Source organism: Eulemur rufifrons, chromosome 18 (genome assembly GCF_041146395.1).
Source record: "Eulemur rufifrons isolate Redbay chromosome 18, OSU_ERuf_1, whole genome shotgun sequence".
NCBI lineage: Eukaryota > Metazoa > Chordata > Mammalia > Primates > Lemuridae > Eulemur > Eulemur rufifrons.
In genome coordinates this window covers 49,195,475-49,213,808 of record NC_091000.1, presented here as the reverse complement: position 1 = coordinate 49,213,808, position 18,334 = coordinate 49,195,475, and the positions used below count along the sequence as shown (strand labels likewise).

Here is an 18,334-nt window from a genome sequence, read left to right as displayed (position 1 = left end):
TCGGTTAATAATGTAAAAAAACACTACATTGACATGGTTAAATTCCTAGGACCGTCAGTTCTTTAGGGATGGACTAAATGGCTGGTATCATTGCTTACAAAAGTGTCTTGACTGTAATGAAGCTTATGTTGAGCAAGAAAGCTTATATTTTTAAATTTTTATTTTTTAATTCCCTTTTCCGTGGATGTTTTGAAGCACCCTCATATTTAAAAAGAAATCTAACAGTTTAAAATCAGAATATATCCAAAGCTTCAAGTGAGATTGGAAATAAGTTGAAAAGAAGAACTCCAGTAATAATAATAACAGAATACATTAATCAATATTGATGGTATTTACCCAGTTCATCTTGACAGAAGCTTTCTGGAGGATTGATATACTTCATGGTGCTCACATCTAATTTCCAGTTGTGCTTTGTGCATTTAACAGACCTAGATGAAAAATTGTATTTAGGTTTATGAAATGGTGAAAATAAAAATTAGTATTGAATAGGCTTAGATGCATTATTTTATAATGAAATTAAATTATAATGAAATCAGTTGAACACAAAATACATGAAAGAAAAACTATTAATAGCTAATACCCAAATATCCAAGGAAATATAGACTAATCATCAATAGGTGATTTAAAAAATGAAGATAGACTCCATGTGACAAAATGACACATGTTAGAGATCAGTGGAGACTACAGAATAAAGTGGTCTTGAGAAATGGTTCTCTTATGAAAGCTAAGCTAGATGAGATCCCATTACAGCCAACACAAGGGAAGAATGTTGCAGCACATACATTGTCTATGATTTACAATCACTCTACAACCCTTCACCCCTAGAATAGTGTCAACTACAATTTTCCTATGTCAAAGATTTCCCTGTAGTTTAAGATTTCAGACGAGAGTTGCAACATAAAATACAGGAAGCTTGGTTAAATTTGAATTTCAGAGAAACAACAAATGATTGTTAAATATATTTCACACAATATTTAAGACATACTTATTCTGCAAATTTGTTGTTCATCTGTAATTTAAATTTAACTGAGTGTCTTGTACTTTTATTTCACTTCAGCAGCCCTGTTTCAGAATGACAACCAGAATGAACAAATGGGATGCTCTTTCCCCCCACATTTCTTACCAGAGCTTCCAGGGGGCTGGGTGGTCAGAGGTCAGGTATAAACAGTTCCATTTCTTCTCTTTATTTTAGTAGCATTTCTGGTGAAGTTTTTGTTGTTTGTTTTTTTTTTTAAGAGTTAAAGGATTTTTTTTTTTTTTACAAAGAAATATGTCTCGAACCAGAAACATCAAATTTTTTAAAACTAAAAACATCTACTTTTAACATAGAAGTGAATCATGCTGACTTTTCTGAGCTTTACTATATCCAGAATTTCTTATGTTCTTTTCTAGTGATAAGGCAAAGAGCATATTCCACACTTCAATTTGTGAAAGATTATTTTAAGGCACCTCCTTTCTCATCAATGAGTAGACAACCTTTTAATAATTAAGACAGAACATTCCAACTGCAGCTATTCAGTGTGCTGGGCTGTGAAGGAGAAAACTAGCAGAACCATGTGCTTATGGGTGGCAGGTAGACAGGAAGGCGACAACAACTTCACAAACAAGTTGTGAAAAATTATTTGACTTTAAAAATGAAAACCACCGCTTATATTTGCTGATCTTGATTATATGTCAAGAAGAAAAATGACTGAATGGCAGGTGGAATAGAACTGATAGGTCCCTGTTCTTGACTGGAACATGGAAACTGTAAAAGACAGTCTTTTCACACGAATAGCTACAAAGAAACCCAAGTAGAAAGAACCAAATTCAAAGAAGTAGATGTGAGAGTATAGTGCATAAGTTACCAAAGGAATGTAGTTTCAACATACAAATGCTTGGTGAGCTGCATCAGTAAAACTGGAAGAACTTGGTTCCTCATGTGCAGGAGAGCTAAGAGAATAGAGTTAGCTTGTCTACAGAGTAGGGTAAAACTAGGATCAAGCACCCCCAAGGCTTTGGATAAAAGAGAGAAAGCCTAGTCGATGGTAAAGCAATCACTATTTCTAGTTGAGCAGACTAGATACAAAAACAGTCTGAGTTCCTGTAAGTATTCCCTGCACACAGCTACACAAGAAGCTCGTGGCATGGAAATAATAATAGCAACCGTAACCCACATCTACTGGGTGCTCACCATATGGCATTCTTTTAAGTGCTTTTTTTGTGTGTGTTTGGCATCACATAACCCTCTCAGCAACCTGACAAAGTAGGTAATACTTTCATCTTAATTTTACAAATGAGAAGATGGAGGGTCAGAAAGGCTAAGAAACTTGCCCAAGATTATTACTGAGCTGGTAAGTGGTTGAGCCAGGTTTCTAAGCCAGGCAGTCTATGAAGATAAATGATGCTCTTAACCACTAAGCTTTGATACCTCCTTAAATGACTGGCTAAGTGGACACTGTGTGAAACAGCTCACTAAGGAGAGAAACAAAGCAAAGAAAACCAGAGTCTCAGAACTGCAATAATAGTTAGAAGAGAAAACCTCAGCACCCCAGAGTGCTGGCAGAAGTTTACCAGTGACAGAACTATGCCTGAGGCGTCCCTGCCTTGAACCCACTGAGCAGATGCAAGACAATCAAAATGGCTGCCAGCAAATTACCTAGATGTTCTCCTAGGGTGGAGTTGCCAGCTAAAAAAAGATGTCCCATTAACTACTGTGGAAATATTTATAGTAAAAATATACTCATTGTTTATCTGAAATTCAAATTTAACTGGGCATCTGTATTTTTATTTGCCAATCTGGCAGCCCTCTCTGAGAAGCTGAGCAAGCTACAGGTGCAACAGTGGTTAGCATTTAAAACTCTAATAACATGTGAGGCTGGGGCCTGAAGCTATATGTGCAGTGAAGCAAATTTGTGTGCAGGTGGTGTGAGAATATTCTAGGCTCAGGTGACTGTCTTCAATACAATTATAGCAGGGAACTCATGGACAAACACTCAGCTCCCTCTCAGTACACTAGCACTAAACTACCCACAAATGACCCGAGAAATAAGATTGACAACACAGAGGAAGAAAAAAACCTAACACCAAATGACTAAAACCACATAGATTAAGTTAGGCTAACGTCAAATTTGAAAGATGGGGTTAACTACTCACAGCATTGCTGGTGTTGAGAATCGGGCAGACAGCATACACCCTAGAACCCTTTCTGGCTCTGCCAGGCAATACCACCATCTCCCCAGCAGTCATTGAAAACAGGACTAAAAATTATTTAATCCTGTCTTGGTATTGCCACTGCACTGGAGAGAGGTAATCTATACCAGGTGGGGGCAACAGCATTACTTCTTCTATGATCAGAAGAGCCAGTGTTCAGGGTGGGAGCAGTTAGGGCTTTGACATTTTTATTTTGTAAATACAATTAGGCTCCCAGGGAAATTCTGTCTGCTTTGCTGCAGGGTTTGGAAAAGTGCCCCCCTCCACCCACACACACGCTTCCGAAGGAAGGAGAAGGAAACTTATAGGAGACTGCAGTCTTTGAATACAAAACCGGTTGAATGTGTGCCTTCTCCATGCACACCCAAACACACACACACAGACACATGGAACCTAGAGGTTTTTACTATTTATCAAGCTAAAAATAAATTTTAAATTAGAGTTCTTACGAGAGAGAGGAAAATGTAGTAAAGCATACAATTTTGAGATCAGAGAGATGTCCTAATTGAGTAAAAGCTACAAACTTACTAGGTGAAGTTATTTGCTGATTGGTCCATTTAAAATTTCTAAATGCACACATTTCCTGTCAAATCTAATTGCAAGAAGGGGCACCAGTGAGAAAGCAAAGGACTCTTTGTACCTTCCGTCTAAATCCTCGATATCTTTTATGAACAGGCCTCCTTGGTGCTTGCACATATTCTTACACGCCCTCAGGTGGCACTTATTCTTGTATAAAATGTAGTCTTTGCCGGTGCTCTTATTTCGAAAGAAATTGATTCCTTCCTTCAGATTGGCAACTTCAACAGGTGATAGACACAACAGGACCTCAGCTCTCTGTTCAGTGCTATGAAAAGACAAACATTTTGAGAGGAAAGATTAACAATGTTAGGTTTTCAGAGAGAATCATTTGGCAAAACAGCTCCAAACTCCTTTTCATTAAAATACTTCCTAAGCCCTCCCTCCAAGTACCCAGGGGTGGTGGCTGCCTGATGGTGCCCTTTCTCCCCACCTTGAAATGGACATAATCATACACCCTACTTGTTGAATATCCTTCTTCACTTTTCTAGAGAACTAATACCTCTCTTACTTGCCTGCTCATGGTGTGCCGGCTTGTCTCCCTGCGTAATTCGAAAAAATAGCAGTTGCTTTTTCCCTTCTGTTGCTCATTTGCCCCCACGAGGCTGTAGGCTGCCTAGAGAGACGATGTTTACTCCATTTCACTATTTCCGTTGATACTGTCTCCACCCTCTACCACACCTCCTTTAGAAGCCTGACACTGTTCAGAAGCCACTGTGTTCTCCCTCAGCTGCAGCCTTTCACATTTGCACTTCATTTTGCAGAAACACAGTTCCTCTCCTTCACCCTCCCTATCAGCCTTGGTTCAAATAGAACTAACTGAGTCATCCCCTGCTTGGTTGACCGTTCAACCAAGACATCCCACCCAGGTCCAGCCTAGCATTCTTACGGTGCATCCCTACTCTGTAAAACATTGTTACATAGTACCTGGCACACTGCCCTTGGCACTTTTTAAAGCACTCTGTATCTTCTCTGGTTTTCTCTGCCCACCACTTAGCAGACTGCTTTTCACATGGTGCTGTCTTCGCTAGCTCTCTACTCAAGGAATTACCGCTTCCCCTGCACTCAATTTGACTAATTTACAAAAAGCTCCAACAGCAAATGTTTTCATGTTTCCTCACGGAAACTACACGTCACATTTCTCAAACCCCAATTTCCAAACAGACTCTCTTTACAATGCAACTCTGGTTCGTAATAGAATATAATTTTTGCCAAGTGGGGTTTCGAAATATCTTTTGCAAATCCATGATATGAAATCTGGCACACGTTTAATTTTACATTCGACTCCAAAGAAAAAGTGGCCAAAATTCTCTTCACGTGTTAAAATTGATTTGGAAGCTCAAGCACATTTGTGGCATTTTCACTTTCATTTTTAGAAGTACTGTGAATTTCTTAAATGGGATACAAATAATTTTTAAAACGTGTGGGGGTAGAGAATAACAGAGAAGCTACTTCCAGTTTTAAATCTATGAAAGCATCGCCCTGTAATTATGATCCATTTCCTCAAGATTCTTGTCGTCTCTGTCCCAAATTTCTGGTAATTCTGTTCACAATAGACTTGAAATTATTCCAAAAATATATTTTAAATGTATCTGATAGGAAGGAATTCATTCTAAACTTCATGACTTCCTCTTTGACTTTGTTCGTATGAGTACAAATATCTGACAGCAAACTAAAGAAAGCACTGAGGCAATTCCTGAAATAGTCTAAAAATATAAAAGGAGAACCTCTCTAGATGACTTGTTTTACATGACTGAATGTATCACATAGCCAAAGTTCCATGCTAGACTGTAAGTTGTTTCACACACCATGTGAAACAGTTTGAACTAACCACATCTTTGTTTTCAGGTCCGCATGAAGTCACATAGAAGGAAAAAGAAAAAAAGTGTGCTCCTATCTACATGTTTTTATGTATAGTTCCAAATGGTTAGTTTTTCCCCAAAGTATTTTAAAAGATATTAATGACTTTCCTTCCATTAAAATGAGAAAAACAAAATTGTAGTCAATTCTGGTGTTGGTATAAATACAATATTTAAACTAACATGAGTTTTAATATACCTACTTTTCAATGTTTCAATATTTTTTCAAATACTTTAATGTTCTTGAGAAAACAACCACAGAAACATTTATATAGGGGCACACATTTTTCCTTTTGCCTCAGACTTGGTGGCTCAGTATGGCAGTGTAATATCCTGTCTTTACATTTTTAATATTTTGTTTGTCATGGAGTTTTGGCCTTAATTTTGAATTTTTAAAATATTGCATTAAAATAATACTCACCTTCATTACTGATTTTCTTTTCTTTTCTTTTTTTTTTTTTTGGCATCCCTTAAAGTTTGCACAAAGGCAATTGTCTCATTTGCCTCACCCTTAACCTAGACTCTGGTTTTCTTTTCTTTTTTTTTTTCTTTAGAGATGGGGTCTCACTATGCTGCCCAGGCTGGACTCAAACTCCTGGGTTCAAGCAATCCGCCTGCCTCAGCCTCCCAAGTAGCAGGGACTATAGTCACAGGCCATCGTGCCCAGCTTCTGTTGTTTTCTGACGCTTCGTTATGACCTACTCTAGGAACTAGTTGAAGGTCAGCTCCATAAGCAATTTATGTCTCTCACCTGAATTATCTGCCTAACAATCCTCCACCCTATTCTTTTCTGGAGATTAGTAGTGTGTAATAAATGAATTTTGGAAATTTACCTCACTAGAGATCACAGGAAACTACCTATATTAACAAAAAGAATATTATTGGTTTACTATTTCAAGGGCCTATAGCATTAAGAATGATGCTTTGGAAACTTATATTTTGAAAATTCAGAATCTAGACCTCAAAAAAGTAAACAGAGTTTTATGAGGTAAAAATGTCATTTATGCTCTGATGCCGCCACAAACCCTGAAGATCTCTCCAGAGGCCGGTTGCCAGGGCTTCTAAGCTCAGAGCTGAGGGAGAAGCAGGGACAGGCGTGGGACAGGAATGTCAACTAAACTTTGGGCCCAAGCAGGGCAGGGAGCCCAAATAAAGGTTACTTCTCATAAAACTAGAAATCCTCCAGAAGGTTATACTCTGAGAAAATGTGTAGAGGAAGAAAAGGCAACTCATTCAGAATTGTCAGTTTATATGTGCATTTTGCTACACATAACTTTTTAGTTAGATTATTTTGGTTTTGTTTCAAATGGGAAGATACTCAGTATTTTGTTCACAGAAATGTAAACTCTATGAAAGCCAGGACTACAGTACCTGTCACGTGGTAGGTACTCAGTAAATATCTGGTGAATGAAAGAATATCCTCACAAGAATAAAATGTGTACTCCATGGTTAAAAGAAGGAAAATTCACCAACTATTCCTTATGATACTTAGTATCAAAAATCAATAATCTGAGCTTCCACCTTGGAAGGCTCAATATTGTCATGATGTCAGTTCTTCCCAAATTAAGCTATAGATTCAATGCAATCCCAATAAAAAGCCCAGAAAATTATTTTGTGGACATTGACAAACTGATTCGAAAGTTTATATGAAAAGATTAAAGATCCAGAATAGTCAATATTGAAGGAGGAGAATGAAGTCAGAGGACTGACACTGCCTGACTTCCAGACTTACTACTGTAAACCTGCAGTAATCAAGACAGTGTGGTGGTGGTAAAAGTACAGACAAATACATCAAATGGAACTAAATTGAGAGCCCAGAAATAGACCTATGCATATACAGTCAACAGATCTTTGACAAAGGAGCAATGACAACACAATGAAGAAAAGACAGTCTTTTCAACAAATGGTGCTGGAATAATTAGACATCCACTTGTAAAAATACATAAATAAATCTAGACACACCCACAGACCCAACACCCTTCACAAAATTGATTGAAAATGGTTCAGAGATCTAAATATAAAAGGCAAACCTGTAACACTCCTAGAAATTAATATAAGAGAAAATCTAGATTACTTTGGGTTTGGTGATGATTTTTTTAAGATACAAAAGACATAGTCCATGAAAAAAAATGATTGAAAACCTGAACTTTATTAAAATTGAAAACTTTTACTCTGCAAACAACACTGTCAAGAAAATGAGAAGACAAGTCACAGATTGGGAGAAAACAGTTTCAAGAGACATGTCTGATACAGGACTATAATTTAAAATATACAAAGAACTCTTAAAATTTTACAATAAGGAAGCAATTAAAATGTGAGCAAAAGATCTGAACAGACACGTCACTAAAGAAGATATACAAATGGCAAATAAGCATATGAAAAGATAGTCCCTGCCAGCATGGTGGCTCATGACTGTAATCCTAGCACTCTGGGAGGTCAAGGCAAGAGGGTCACTTGAGCTCAGGAGTTTGATACCAGCCTGAGCAAGAGTGAGATCCCATCTCTACTAAAAATAGAAAAAATTAGCTGGGTGTGATGGCATGTCCCTGTAGTCCCAGCTACTTGGGAGGCTGAGGCAGGAGGATCGCTTGAGCCCAGGAGTTTGAGGTTGCCGTGAGCTAGACTGATGCCACAGCACTCCAGCCCAGGCAACAGAGAAAGACTCTGCTTCCAAAAAAAAAAAAAAAGGAAAGATAGTCACACCATCTGTCATTAGGAAATTAAAAATTAAAGCAACAGTGGGATACCACTACACGCCTGTTAGAGTAGTAAAAGGCTAAAACACAGACAGCACCAAATGCTGGTGAAGAGGTAGAACAACTGGGATTCTCATACATTTCTAATCGTAATGTAAAATGGCACAGCCACTTTGGAAGACAGATTAGCAGTTTCTTACAAAACTAAATATGCTCTTACCATATGACTCACCAATTGTGCTCATTGGTATTTACCCAAAGAAGTTAAAAACATGTCCACACAAAAACCTGCACATACATGTTTATAGCAACTTTATTCATAATTGTCAAAAGTTGGAGGTAACCAAGATGTCCTTCAGTAGGTAAATGAATAAATAAACTTGGTACATCCAGACAATGGATTATTATTTAGTGCTACAAAGAAATAAGCAATAAAGCCATGAAAAGACATGGAGGAAATTTATATGCAGATTACTAAGTGAAAGAAGCCAATCTGAAAAGACTACATATTGTATGATTCCAATTATATGACATTCTGGAAAAAGGCAAAATTATGGAGACAGTTGTTACCAGAGGTTAGGGGTGAGAGAGGGATGATATAGGCAAGCACAGGGGATATTTAAGGTAGTGAAACTATTCTTTATGATACTATAATTGTGGATACATGTTATTATACATTTTTCTAAACCCATAGAATGTACAACACCAAGAATGAACCCTAATATAAACTATGAACTTTGGATAATAATGATGTGTCAATGTGAGTTCATTGATTGTAACAATCTACCACTCTGGTGCAGGATATTGATGGTGGGGGAGGTTGTATGTGTGTGGGAGAAAAGAGTATATGGGAGCTCTCTGTAATTGCTGCCCAATTTTGCTGTGAACATAAACTGCTCTAATAGATAAAGTCTATTTAAAAAAAAAGTAATGGGCTATCAGGCCACAAAAAGACAGATCTGAACCATAAATGCATATTGCTAAGTAAAAAACCCAGTCTGTAAAGGCTGTACATCATATGATTTCAACTATGTGAGTTTGTATAAAAGGAAAAACTACAGAGACAAAGGATCAGTCGTTATCAGAGATCCAGGGGGAGAGATGAGAGTTGAATAGGTGAAGCACAGGAGATATTTCAGGTGGTGAAATTACTCTGTTTTATATTGCAGTGGTGTACACATGACATTATGTATTTGCCAAAACCCATGGTACTTTACAACACAAAGAGTAAACCTTAATGTAGTTAAATTTTTACAAAAGTATTTAAGAGATCAGGAGATCACAAGAAAGAATGCAGACTATGACAAGAGAATACAACTGTATTACAAATGTATGGAACAACCTAGCTGAAGTGGGTAAGGGGAAAAGGTACTGGCCAAAGTATCTTTGGAGTGGAGTCTGTAAGACTGAAGGCAAGAGAAACTGCACATAAGCAGTGTGCTGTAGTTGGTAAAGTTGTTTTGCATGAGGCTATGGGTTAACAATTCTGCTATTTCTGTACATGTACACTGGAATTGCACAATTAACTAAATGGATGACAATGATGAGAGCCAGGTTTCTCACCATTGGAGTGACAATTTATAGATAGGCAAGGGGAGGAAGCTAGAATAACCCATATAATAATGGATTAGAGCTAGCGACATCAATATGAATGTATGTTTAGTTTAATGTAGATATTAGTGGATACATATAGAAATATTGATAAGTATATGTATATACACAGGTTAGTATACACAAATTTATTTCCATGCTCAGTCAGCTGAGAGGTCCTAGAAGTAATAACACCCCATAACAACAAGCATACCTAGCACCCACATCTTGGTTTATAACATCATTCTCCAATAAAAGGAACCAGGACTCCTTCAAGAACTGGTTGATTCCAGGACTGGGACAGGAAATTTACAAGATAAGCCTGAGGCATCTTGTAGTGACAGACAGTAAAGAAGTGCTAACAAACAAACTCCCTATGGATATATGGGGTTATGTCAAATCAAAGAGACAAAGGAGTCAATTGAAAGAGCTCCCAATGCCCAAAGCTGGAACATTTTGCAATAAAATAAAGTACTATTAAATTATAACCCAAAGTATAAAATGAATATTCATGAGATCATACCAATATAAATAAATGATTGAATAAACAAATAAGTGAGGGAATTGTTTTGGAACAGAACAATTCCAAATAATTTGTGTAGATACTATTCCCTCAAGAAAGAGAAGCATAAATTCTCACCTCTTAAATGTTGGCTGCACATAGGGACTTCTTTTCAAAGAATACAGTATGGAAGTGAGGGAAAAGGGAGTAATTTTATAGTACAGAAATGTGATAAACACTACCTCATCCAGGTGATCAAACCAACAGCAACAGTGATAAATTATGTTAGTATGTAACTTTGATATGATGTAATGAAAATGGCATTTTACTTCTGTGGTCTTCCTCCCAAAAACCCATAACCCCAGTCTAATTATGAGGAAAAAATCAGACAAATTCCAATAGGGGGGCATCCACCCTGCAAAATACTTGAAACTGTCATGGTCATGAAAAACAAGAAAAGTTTGAGCAACTGTTATAGCCAAGAGAAGCCTAAGGAGGCATGATGACTAAATATAATGTGGTATCTTAGATGTGACCCTGGAACAGAAAAAGACATCAGGTAAAACTGAGGAGATCCAAATAAACTACTCTGGGAATTAAAGTAAGAAAAATAAGTCAAAGACATAAGGATTAGAAAGCAAGAAAAAAAGATTTCGTTATTTGAAGATAGTTACATTGTATACGTTGTATATATAAAACATCCAAATGCACCCACATCTAAATGATAAGACTCTCTGAGAGTTTAGCAGAGTTTTTAGATATATAATCAATAGTTTGAGAAATCAGTTTATTCTCATACCAGCAATAAAGAATAAGAAAATTGAATTTTTAAAAGATACCATTTAAAAATAGTGTAAAATATGAAATATCAAGGAATAAATCTAATAAAAGATTTGAAGATCTCTACAGAGAAAATTATAAAGCTCTGTTGAGAGACATTAAGTATACCTATAAATGGAGCATATAATATTTTCATAGATTGGAAGTTCACTATTATAAAGACATCAATTCACTACAAATTGATTTATGGATTTACTATAATCCCAACCAAATCCCTGGAATTTTTGTTTGTTTTATTTTGTTTACAGCTTTAAAACTTATTCTAAAATTTATTAGAAAATGCAAAGTGCCAAAAAGAAACATTCTTGAAGAAGAACAAGGTGGGAGAGGACTTTCCTATTAATATCAAGACTTATTATAAAGCTATAATAATTAAGATAGCACAATATTGGCTCAATGATAGATAAAATAATTAAGAAAACAAAATAGAGACCTGGAAACAAATTCACATATATACTAACACTTGATAAGTTACACTGTAGATCAGTAGGGAAAGGATAAATGTTTCCACAAATGTTACTGGGGTAATTGGGAACTCATTCTGGAAAAATAAGTTGGACTCTTTCCTTATACCATAGACAAAAATTAATTCTAGACAGAGTAAAGACTTAGATTTAAAAGGTAAACAATCAAGATTTTGGAAATTATTTAGGAGAAAATTTTCATGATCTTGGAATAGGATAGATTTTTTTTTTTCAACAAAACACAAAAAGCACCACCCAAAAATAAAATTATTGATATTTTAGATTATATTAAAAGAATAATTTATATTCATTCAAAAACACCATAAAGGAGTTAAAGATAAGACACAAATGGAATATTTGCAACACACATATGACAAAGGACTTCTGTGAAGAATATATAAGAATTTCTACAAATCAGTAATAAAAAGACAGACAACCTACAAGAAAAATGGGCAAAAAGATTTGAACAGGCACTTCACAAAACAGAATATCCAAATGGTGAATAAACGTGTAAAGAGAGCTCAACCTCCCTGGTAATTGGGGAAGTGAAAATTAAAATCACAATGAGATACCACTACACCTACCAGAATAACTAAAATTAAAACAACTGAAAATACCAAGTGTTGAAGATGGGGAGTATGGAAACTCTCATACATTACTAATAGGCCTGCAATGTGGTTCGATCTCATTGGAAAACAACATGGCGATCTCTAGTAAAATAGAAAATACACATATACTGTGACCTAGCGGTCCTCCTAGCTAAGTCTTAACACTAGGGAAATGTGTAATATGTTCTTCAAGATATATGTACAAGAATGTACATCACAGTATTATTCATATTGGCCCCAAATCAGAAATAATCCCACTTGTTCATCAACAATAAAATTATAAATTATATATTTATATACTACATGAATAAATTATACATTATAATAGGGAAATATCATGCTGTGAAATATAATACAGAAATGTAAATAAACCAATTAAGACTACTTATAGGCCGGGCGTGGTGGCTCACGCCTGTAATCCTAGCACTCTGGGAGGCCGAGGCGGGAGGATCGCTCGAGGTCAGGAATTCAAGACCAGCCTGAGCAAGAGTGAGACCCTGACTCTACTAAAATAGAAAGAAATGATCCGGACAGCTAAAATTATATATATAGAAAAAAATTAGCTGGGCATGGTGGCGCATGCCTGTAGTCCCAGCTACTTGGGAGGCTGAGGCAGAAGAATTGCTTAAGCCCAGGAGTTTGAGGTTGCTGTGAGCTTGAACCCACAGCACTCTAGCCCAGGCAACAGAGCAAGACTCTGTCTCAAAAAAAAAAAAAAAAAAAAAAAAAAGACTACTTATAGCAACACGCACCAACATCCAAACATAATGTTGCATAAAAGGAGCAAACTGCACACACACACACACACACACACACACTCACGCAATGTCATTCCATTCAAATAAAGTTTGTCAACATGCAAACTAAAGTATACTGTTTTACAAAGTGAGAAAAATATTACAGCAGTCAGAGCAGTACATATCTTTAATAGGGAAGAGAGTTATAATCAGAAAGGGGCACATTACATAGAATATGGCTAAAGCAAGACATAGAGGCAAATTTATAGCTTTAAATGGCTATATAAGAAAACAAGAAATATCTTAAATCAATAATCTAGCCTTCAATTTTAGATCTAGAAAAAGAAGAGCAAACTAAACCCAAAACAAGTAGAAAGAAGAAAATAATAGAGTAGAAACCAATGAAGTAGAAAAAACAAAAACAATAGAAAAATCAGTTTAAAAAGTTGGTTCTTTGAAAAGATCAGCAAAATTGACAAACCTTGAGGTAGGCTGATCAAGATAAAAAGCAAAAACACAGATCACAAAAATCAGTAATGAAAGAAAAGACATTACCATCAATCCTATAAATATTAAAAGGATTATAAGAGAATACTATGAACAACTATATAACTATATGCCAACAAATTAGATAATTTAGGTAAAATGGACAAATTCCTAGAGTAACAAAAATTGCCAAAATGGACTCATGAATAAAACTATTACAGGTAAAAAGATTGAATTAGTAATTAAAAATCTTTCCACAAGAAAAATCCAGGCCCAGATGGCTTCTCTGGTAAATTCTACCAAACATTTAGAGAAGAATTAATATTGATCCTCTATAAACTCTTCCAGACCAGGTGAGATTTATCTCAGGAATGCAGGATTGATTTAACATCTAAAATCAATTAATGTAATATATCATATTAATAGAATAAGAGGTAAAAACCACATGATAGATTCAAAATATGCAGAAAAAAACATTTGAAACAAATCTAATACCCTTTCATAATTTAAAAAAATTCATTACAAACTAATAGTAGAAAAAAATTTCTTCAATTTTATTAAAGAAATCTATGAAAAACTCAAAACTAACATTATACTTAATGACAAAAGACTGGATCCTTTCTCCCTAAAATCAAAAACAAGACAAGGATGTCTGCTCTTACCACTTCTATTCAACATTTTACTGAAGGTTCTAGTCAGGCAAATTAGGCTAAATAAATAAATGAAATTCATCAAGATTGGAAAGGAAGAGTAAAACTATTTGCAGACAACATGATCTTGTATATATAAAACCCTAAGAAATTCACTAAAAAAATTCTAGAGCTAATAGGCAAATTCAGCAAAGTTACAGATACAAGATCAATATAGAAAAATCAATTGCATTTCATATGCTAGCAATGAACAATCAAAAAAACAGATTAAGAAAACAAGAATGTAATTAAAAAAAGAATACACTTAGAAATAAATAGAAAAAAAGAAGTACAAAACTTGTACACTGAAAACTACAAAATATTTTTTAATTAAACACCTAAATAAAAAGGAAGACATCCCATGGTCATAGATCAGAAGACTTAATATTGCTAAGATGGCAATAGTCCCCAAATTTATCTACAGATTTAATAATGCAATTCCTATCTAAATCCCAGATATTGACAAGGTGATCCTAAAATTCACATGGACATACAAAGGGCCTGGAATGGTCAATGCAATCTTGAAAAAGAACAAAGTTGTTGGACTTACACTTTAAATTTTAAAGCTTACTATAAAAAATTACAGTAATTAAGACAGTGTAGTACTGGCATTAAGATAAACATATAGATTAACAGAATAGAATTGAGAGTCCAGAAATAAACCCATGTGTATATGGTCAGTGATTTCAACAAGGGTGTCAAAACCATTCAATGGGAGAAAGAATAATCTTTTCAACAAATTGTGCTGGTACAACTAAATTGCCATATGCAAAACCATGAATTGTACCCTACCCCACACCACATACAAAATTTAAGTCAATATGAATCATAGTCCTAAATATAATAGCTAAAACTATAAAAATTTTTAAGAGGAAAACTGCAGGGAGTCAGGTCAAGGATTTCTGGATCAATCAAAGAAAAAGATAGGACCATGAGTTGGCAGTAACATACACAAGCTATATTAGGGTGCTGCTTTAACAGGTATACAGGAAGAGGAAGCTCTTCACATCTTAAGACTGTCCAGGGGCTTAGGGGGCCGTCATTTGGAAGGGGAGAAGAGCAAGGGAACTTCCAGGGGAGAAAATAGGAAAGGTGGCTTAATATCTGGGTGATGTCGCTCAACAGCACAGCAGGGAGCCTCTGGGTCAGAGAACTCAAAGGGCAGCAGCAGTTTGGGGTCTTTATAACACTGGTGCTTATCTTATCTATGGCTAGTAAATGTTGGGCAGTTTCATAGGATATGCAGAGCAGGCTCTAAATGGCTAGAACTCTGCTTATTGGGGCTATGTTTAAAACAATTCAATGTGTACAATTTTAAGGTTGGTGCTGCCAGCCTTTGAGCTAATGGGTCTCACCTGCTGCAAAGAAATAAACAACCTAGGGGCCAAGACACAGAGGACATCTGTGTCTCATTTATATTTTAAAAAATAGGGATAAATCTTTGTGACCTTGGGTCAGGCATTGATTTTGTAGATGCAACACCAAAATCACTAGCAAAAAAACCAAATTGATAAATTTGACTTTATCAAAATTCATTTCCACTTCAAATGATACCATCAAGGTGAACATAACACAAGCTGAGAGAAAATATGTGCAAATTATATATCTATAAGGACCTGTAAGAAAATATAAAAAACATCAAAACTCAGTAACAAGAAAACAAATAACCCAATTAAAAAATGGTCAAAGAGTTTGAGCAGACACTTCTCCAAAGAAGATATATAAATGGTCAGTAATACACATGAATAGAAGCTAACCATCATTAGTCATGACAGAAACTCGTACTGCCATGAGATGCCACTTCACATCCATTAGGATGGTTATATAAGAAAATGTAGATAATTATAGGTGTTGGTGAGATTGTAGAGAAACAGGAACCAACATACATTGTTGGTGGGATTTTTTTTTTTTTAATTTCAGCTTATTATGGGGGTACAAAAGTTCAGGTTATATATATTGCCCATGTCCCGCCCATCCCCCCGAGTCAGAGCTTCAAGCATGTCCATTCCCCAGACAGTGCGCATTGCACTCATCATGTAGTTAGTGTTGGTGGGATTTTTGAAAACAGTTTGGCAGATTCTCAACATGTTATACATAGACTTTCTGTATTGTATGACCCAGCAATTTTACTCCTAGGTCTCCACCCAAAGAACTGAAAGCAAATATCCATACAAAAATCTATATATGAATGCTCATTTGGCTATTATTCATAACAGCCAAAAAGTGCAAACAACCTAGATGTCCATCAACTAATAGATAAATAAAATGTGTACATCCATACAATGAAATACTATTTGATAATGAAAAGAAATGAATTACTGATAAATGCAATTATATAACATGGAGGAATCTCGAAAAAGTACGCTGAGTGAAAGAAACCAGACATAAAAGACCACATATTGTATAATTTCATTTGTACGAAATATCCATAATAGGCAAATCCATAGAGACAGAAAGTAGGCTAGTGGTTGCAGGGGCAGGGGTAGAGTTGTGGGCAGGAAATGGAAAATGAATGATTACGGGCACAAGGTTTCCTTATGGGGTGATGGAAAGATTCTAAAATTAGATGGTAGTGAAAGCTGCACAACTCTGTAAATATACTAAAGACCATTTAATGACACTTAAATCAGGTGAATTTTATAGTATATAAATCATATCCATAAAGCTATTTCAAAAAAAGAAAGCAGCATGTGAGAGATTTCTGGGGTGCTGGTGGGTAATATTATGTTTTTTGACCTGAGTTTAACTGGTTGTTGTTTTCCAAGTGTTCTTCATTTGTATTTTTTGAACTATTCTGTATGTATGTTACATTATATAATAAAAATAGTGGGGTAACTGAAATTTTAAATATGTTTTTCAAAATATATGCACTCTTCACTTATTCTGATATATATAGTAAATAAAGCTTGACTTATCAGGAGAGAGCAGCCTGTTCCTACAACCAGCTATAACCAATGGTAACCAAGCCATAATCAGCTATAATCAAGGAAGGTCCTACTGCAAACAAGAAACAAGTTTGGCTTTTTAAGTCAATCAAACTGCCTCTGGAGAGTATCTTCCAGCGACAAGTTCTAGGGGTTCTTTACTTTTAGTAGAGAAGTGTTTCCCGTCCACTATGCGTGAGTAACAATGATGATAGTAATAATTAAGCTGCACTTGGAGGACAAAATACTAAAGAAAATGATATTACTCCAGGGTGTCTTTTTCTTTGTAAATTTCATATTTCTCATTCTCTTTCTCGTTAACTTTTTAAAATATTTTACATGGAAATAATCGTAGATTCACAGAAATTTGCAAAAAATCATCCAAAGTCACCTGTACCCTTCAACTATAATAATTATAATAAACTGGATGATCCCTCCTCCGTTTATTTTGTACTATGCTCTTCCTCCTAAGGACATCTGGTTTTCTTTCACGTCTTTAAAGTACATCCCTATAACCAGAATATTCTTCTTTGATCCCTCTTCACAGATTTGACTCTCCTAATCCTCTGGGTCTCAGTTCAATCATCATCTCTGCTAGGAAGTCTTCCCTGACTCCCCAAACAAGGTCAAATCCCACTAAGACACAGACTCATGGCACCATGTACTTTTCTTCCACATGACTTTCGAACTTGTGATTTTATTTTTAATTTTGAGGTTGATTAATTAATATCTGTATCCCCTAGAAAGCTGTAAGCCACACAAGGGAAGGAACCATGCTTGCATAAGTTTGCCAGGGCACTCCCACAGCCTAGCACACAGGATTTCAACAAATATTTGTTTAAAGAATAGATAAACATTACAATTAGTGGCCAACAGTGCTTCTTACAACACCCTTTTTATGAACGTGGAATTTAAGTATGTCACCATTCCTAAAATATCCACAGAAAAGCTTCATGTTTTACCCGAGAGCTAGAATTTAGCAAAATGGTACAGTGATATTTTAAAAATTAAATGTACTACACAAAGCACCACCAATTTATGAGTAGGTAGCGGTCTAAATGTTTATTTTTATATTGCAGTTGATGTTTCCTCATAGGAAAAAAGTTGCAAATGGCAAATAAATTCCGACCCAATCCACAAAAAATTTTATTTACCCCATGAAGTACTCAAC

The 18,334-nt window shown here is 35.6% G+C and overlaps 1 protein-coding gene across 1 annotated transcript in view; it reads right to left on the bottom strand.

The window, feature by feature from the left end:
* LOC138398697 (cytidine monophosphate-N-acetylneuraminic acid hydroxylase) overlaps window positions 1–18,334 on the bottom strand; it is a 77,811-nt gene that overhangs the window by 58,239 nt on the left and 1,238 nt on the right. Inside the window, exons 2-3 of the mRNA XM_069493150.1 lie at window positions 3,833–4,036; window positions 337–428 (exon numbers count right to left, since the gene is read on the bottom strand). Of these exons, the coding sequence (XP_069349251.1) occupies window positions 337–428; window positions 3,833–4,036 (296 nt within the window). The remainder of the gene's footprint in view (window positions 1–336; window positions 429–3,832; window positions 4,037–18,334) is intronic.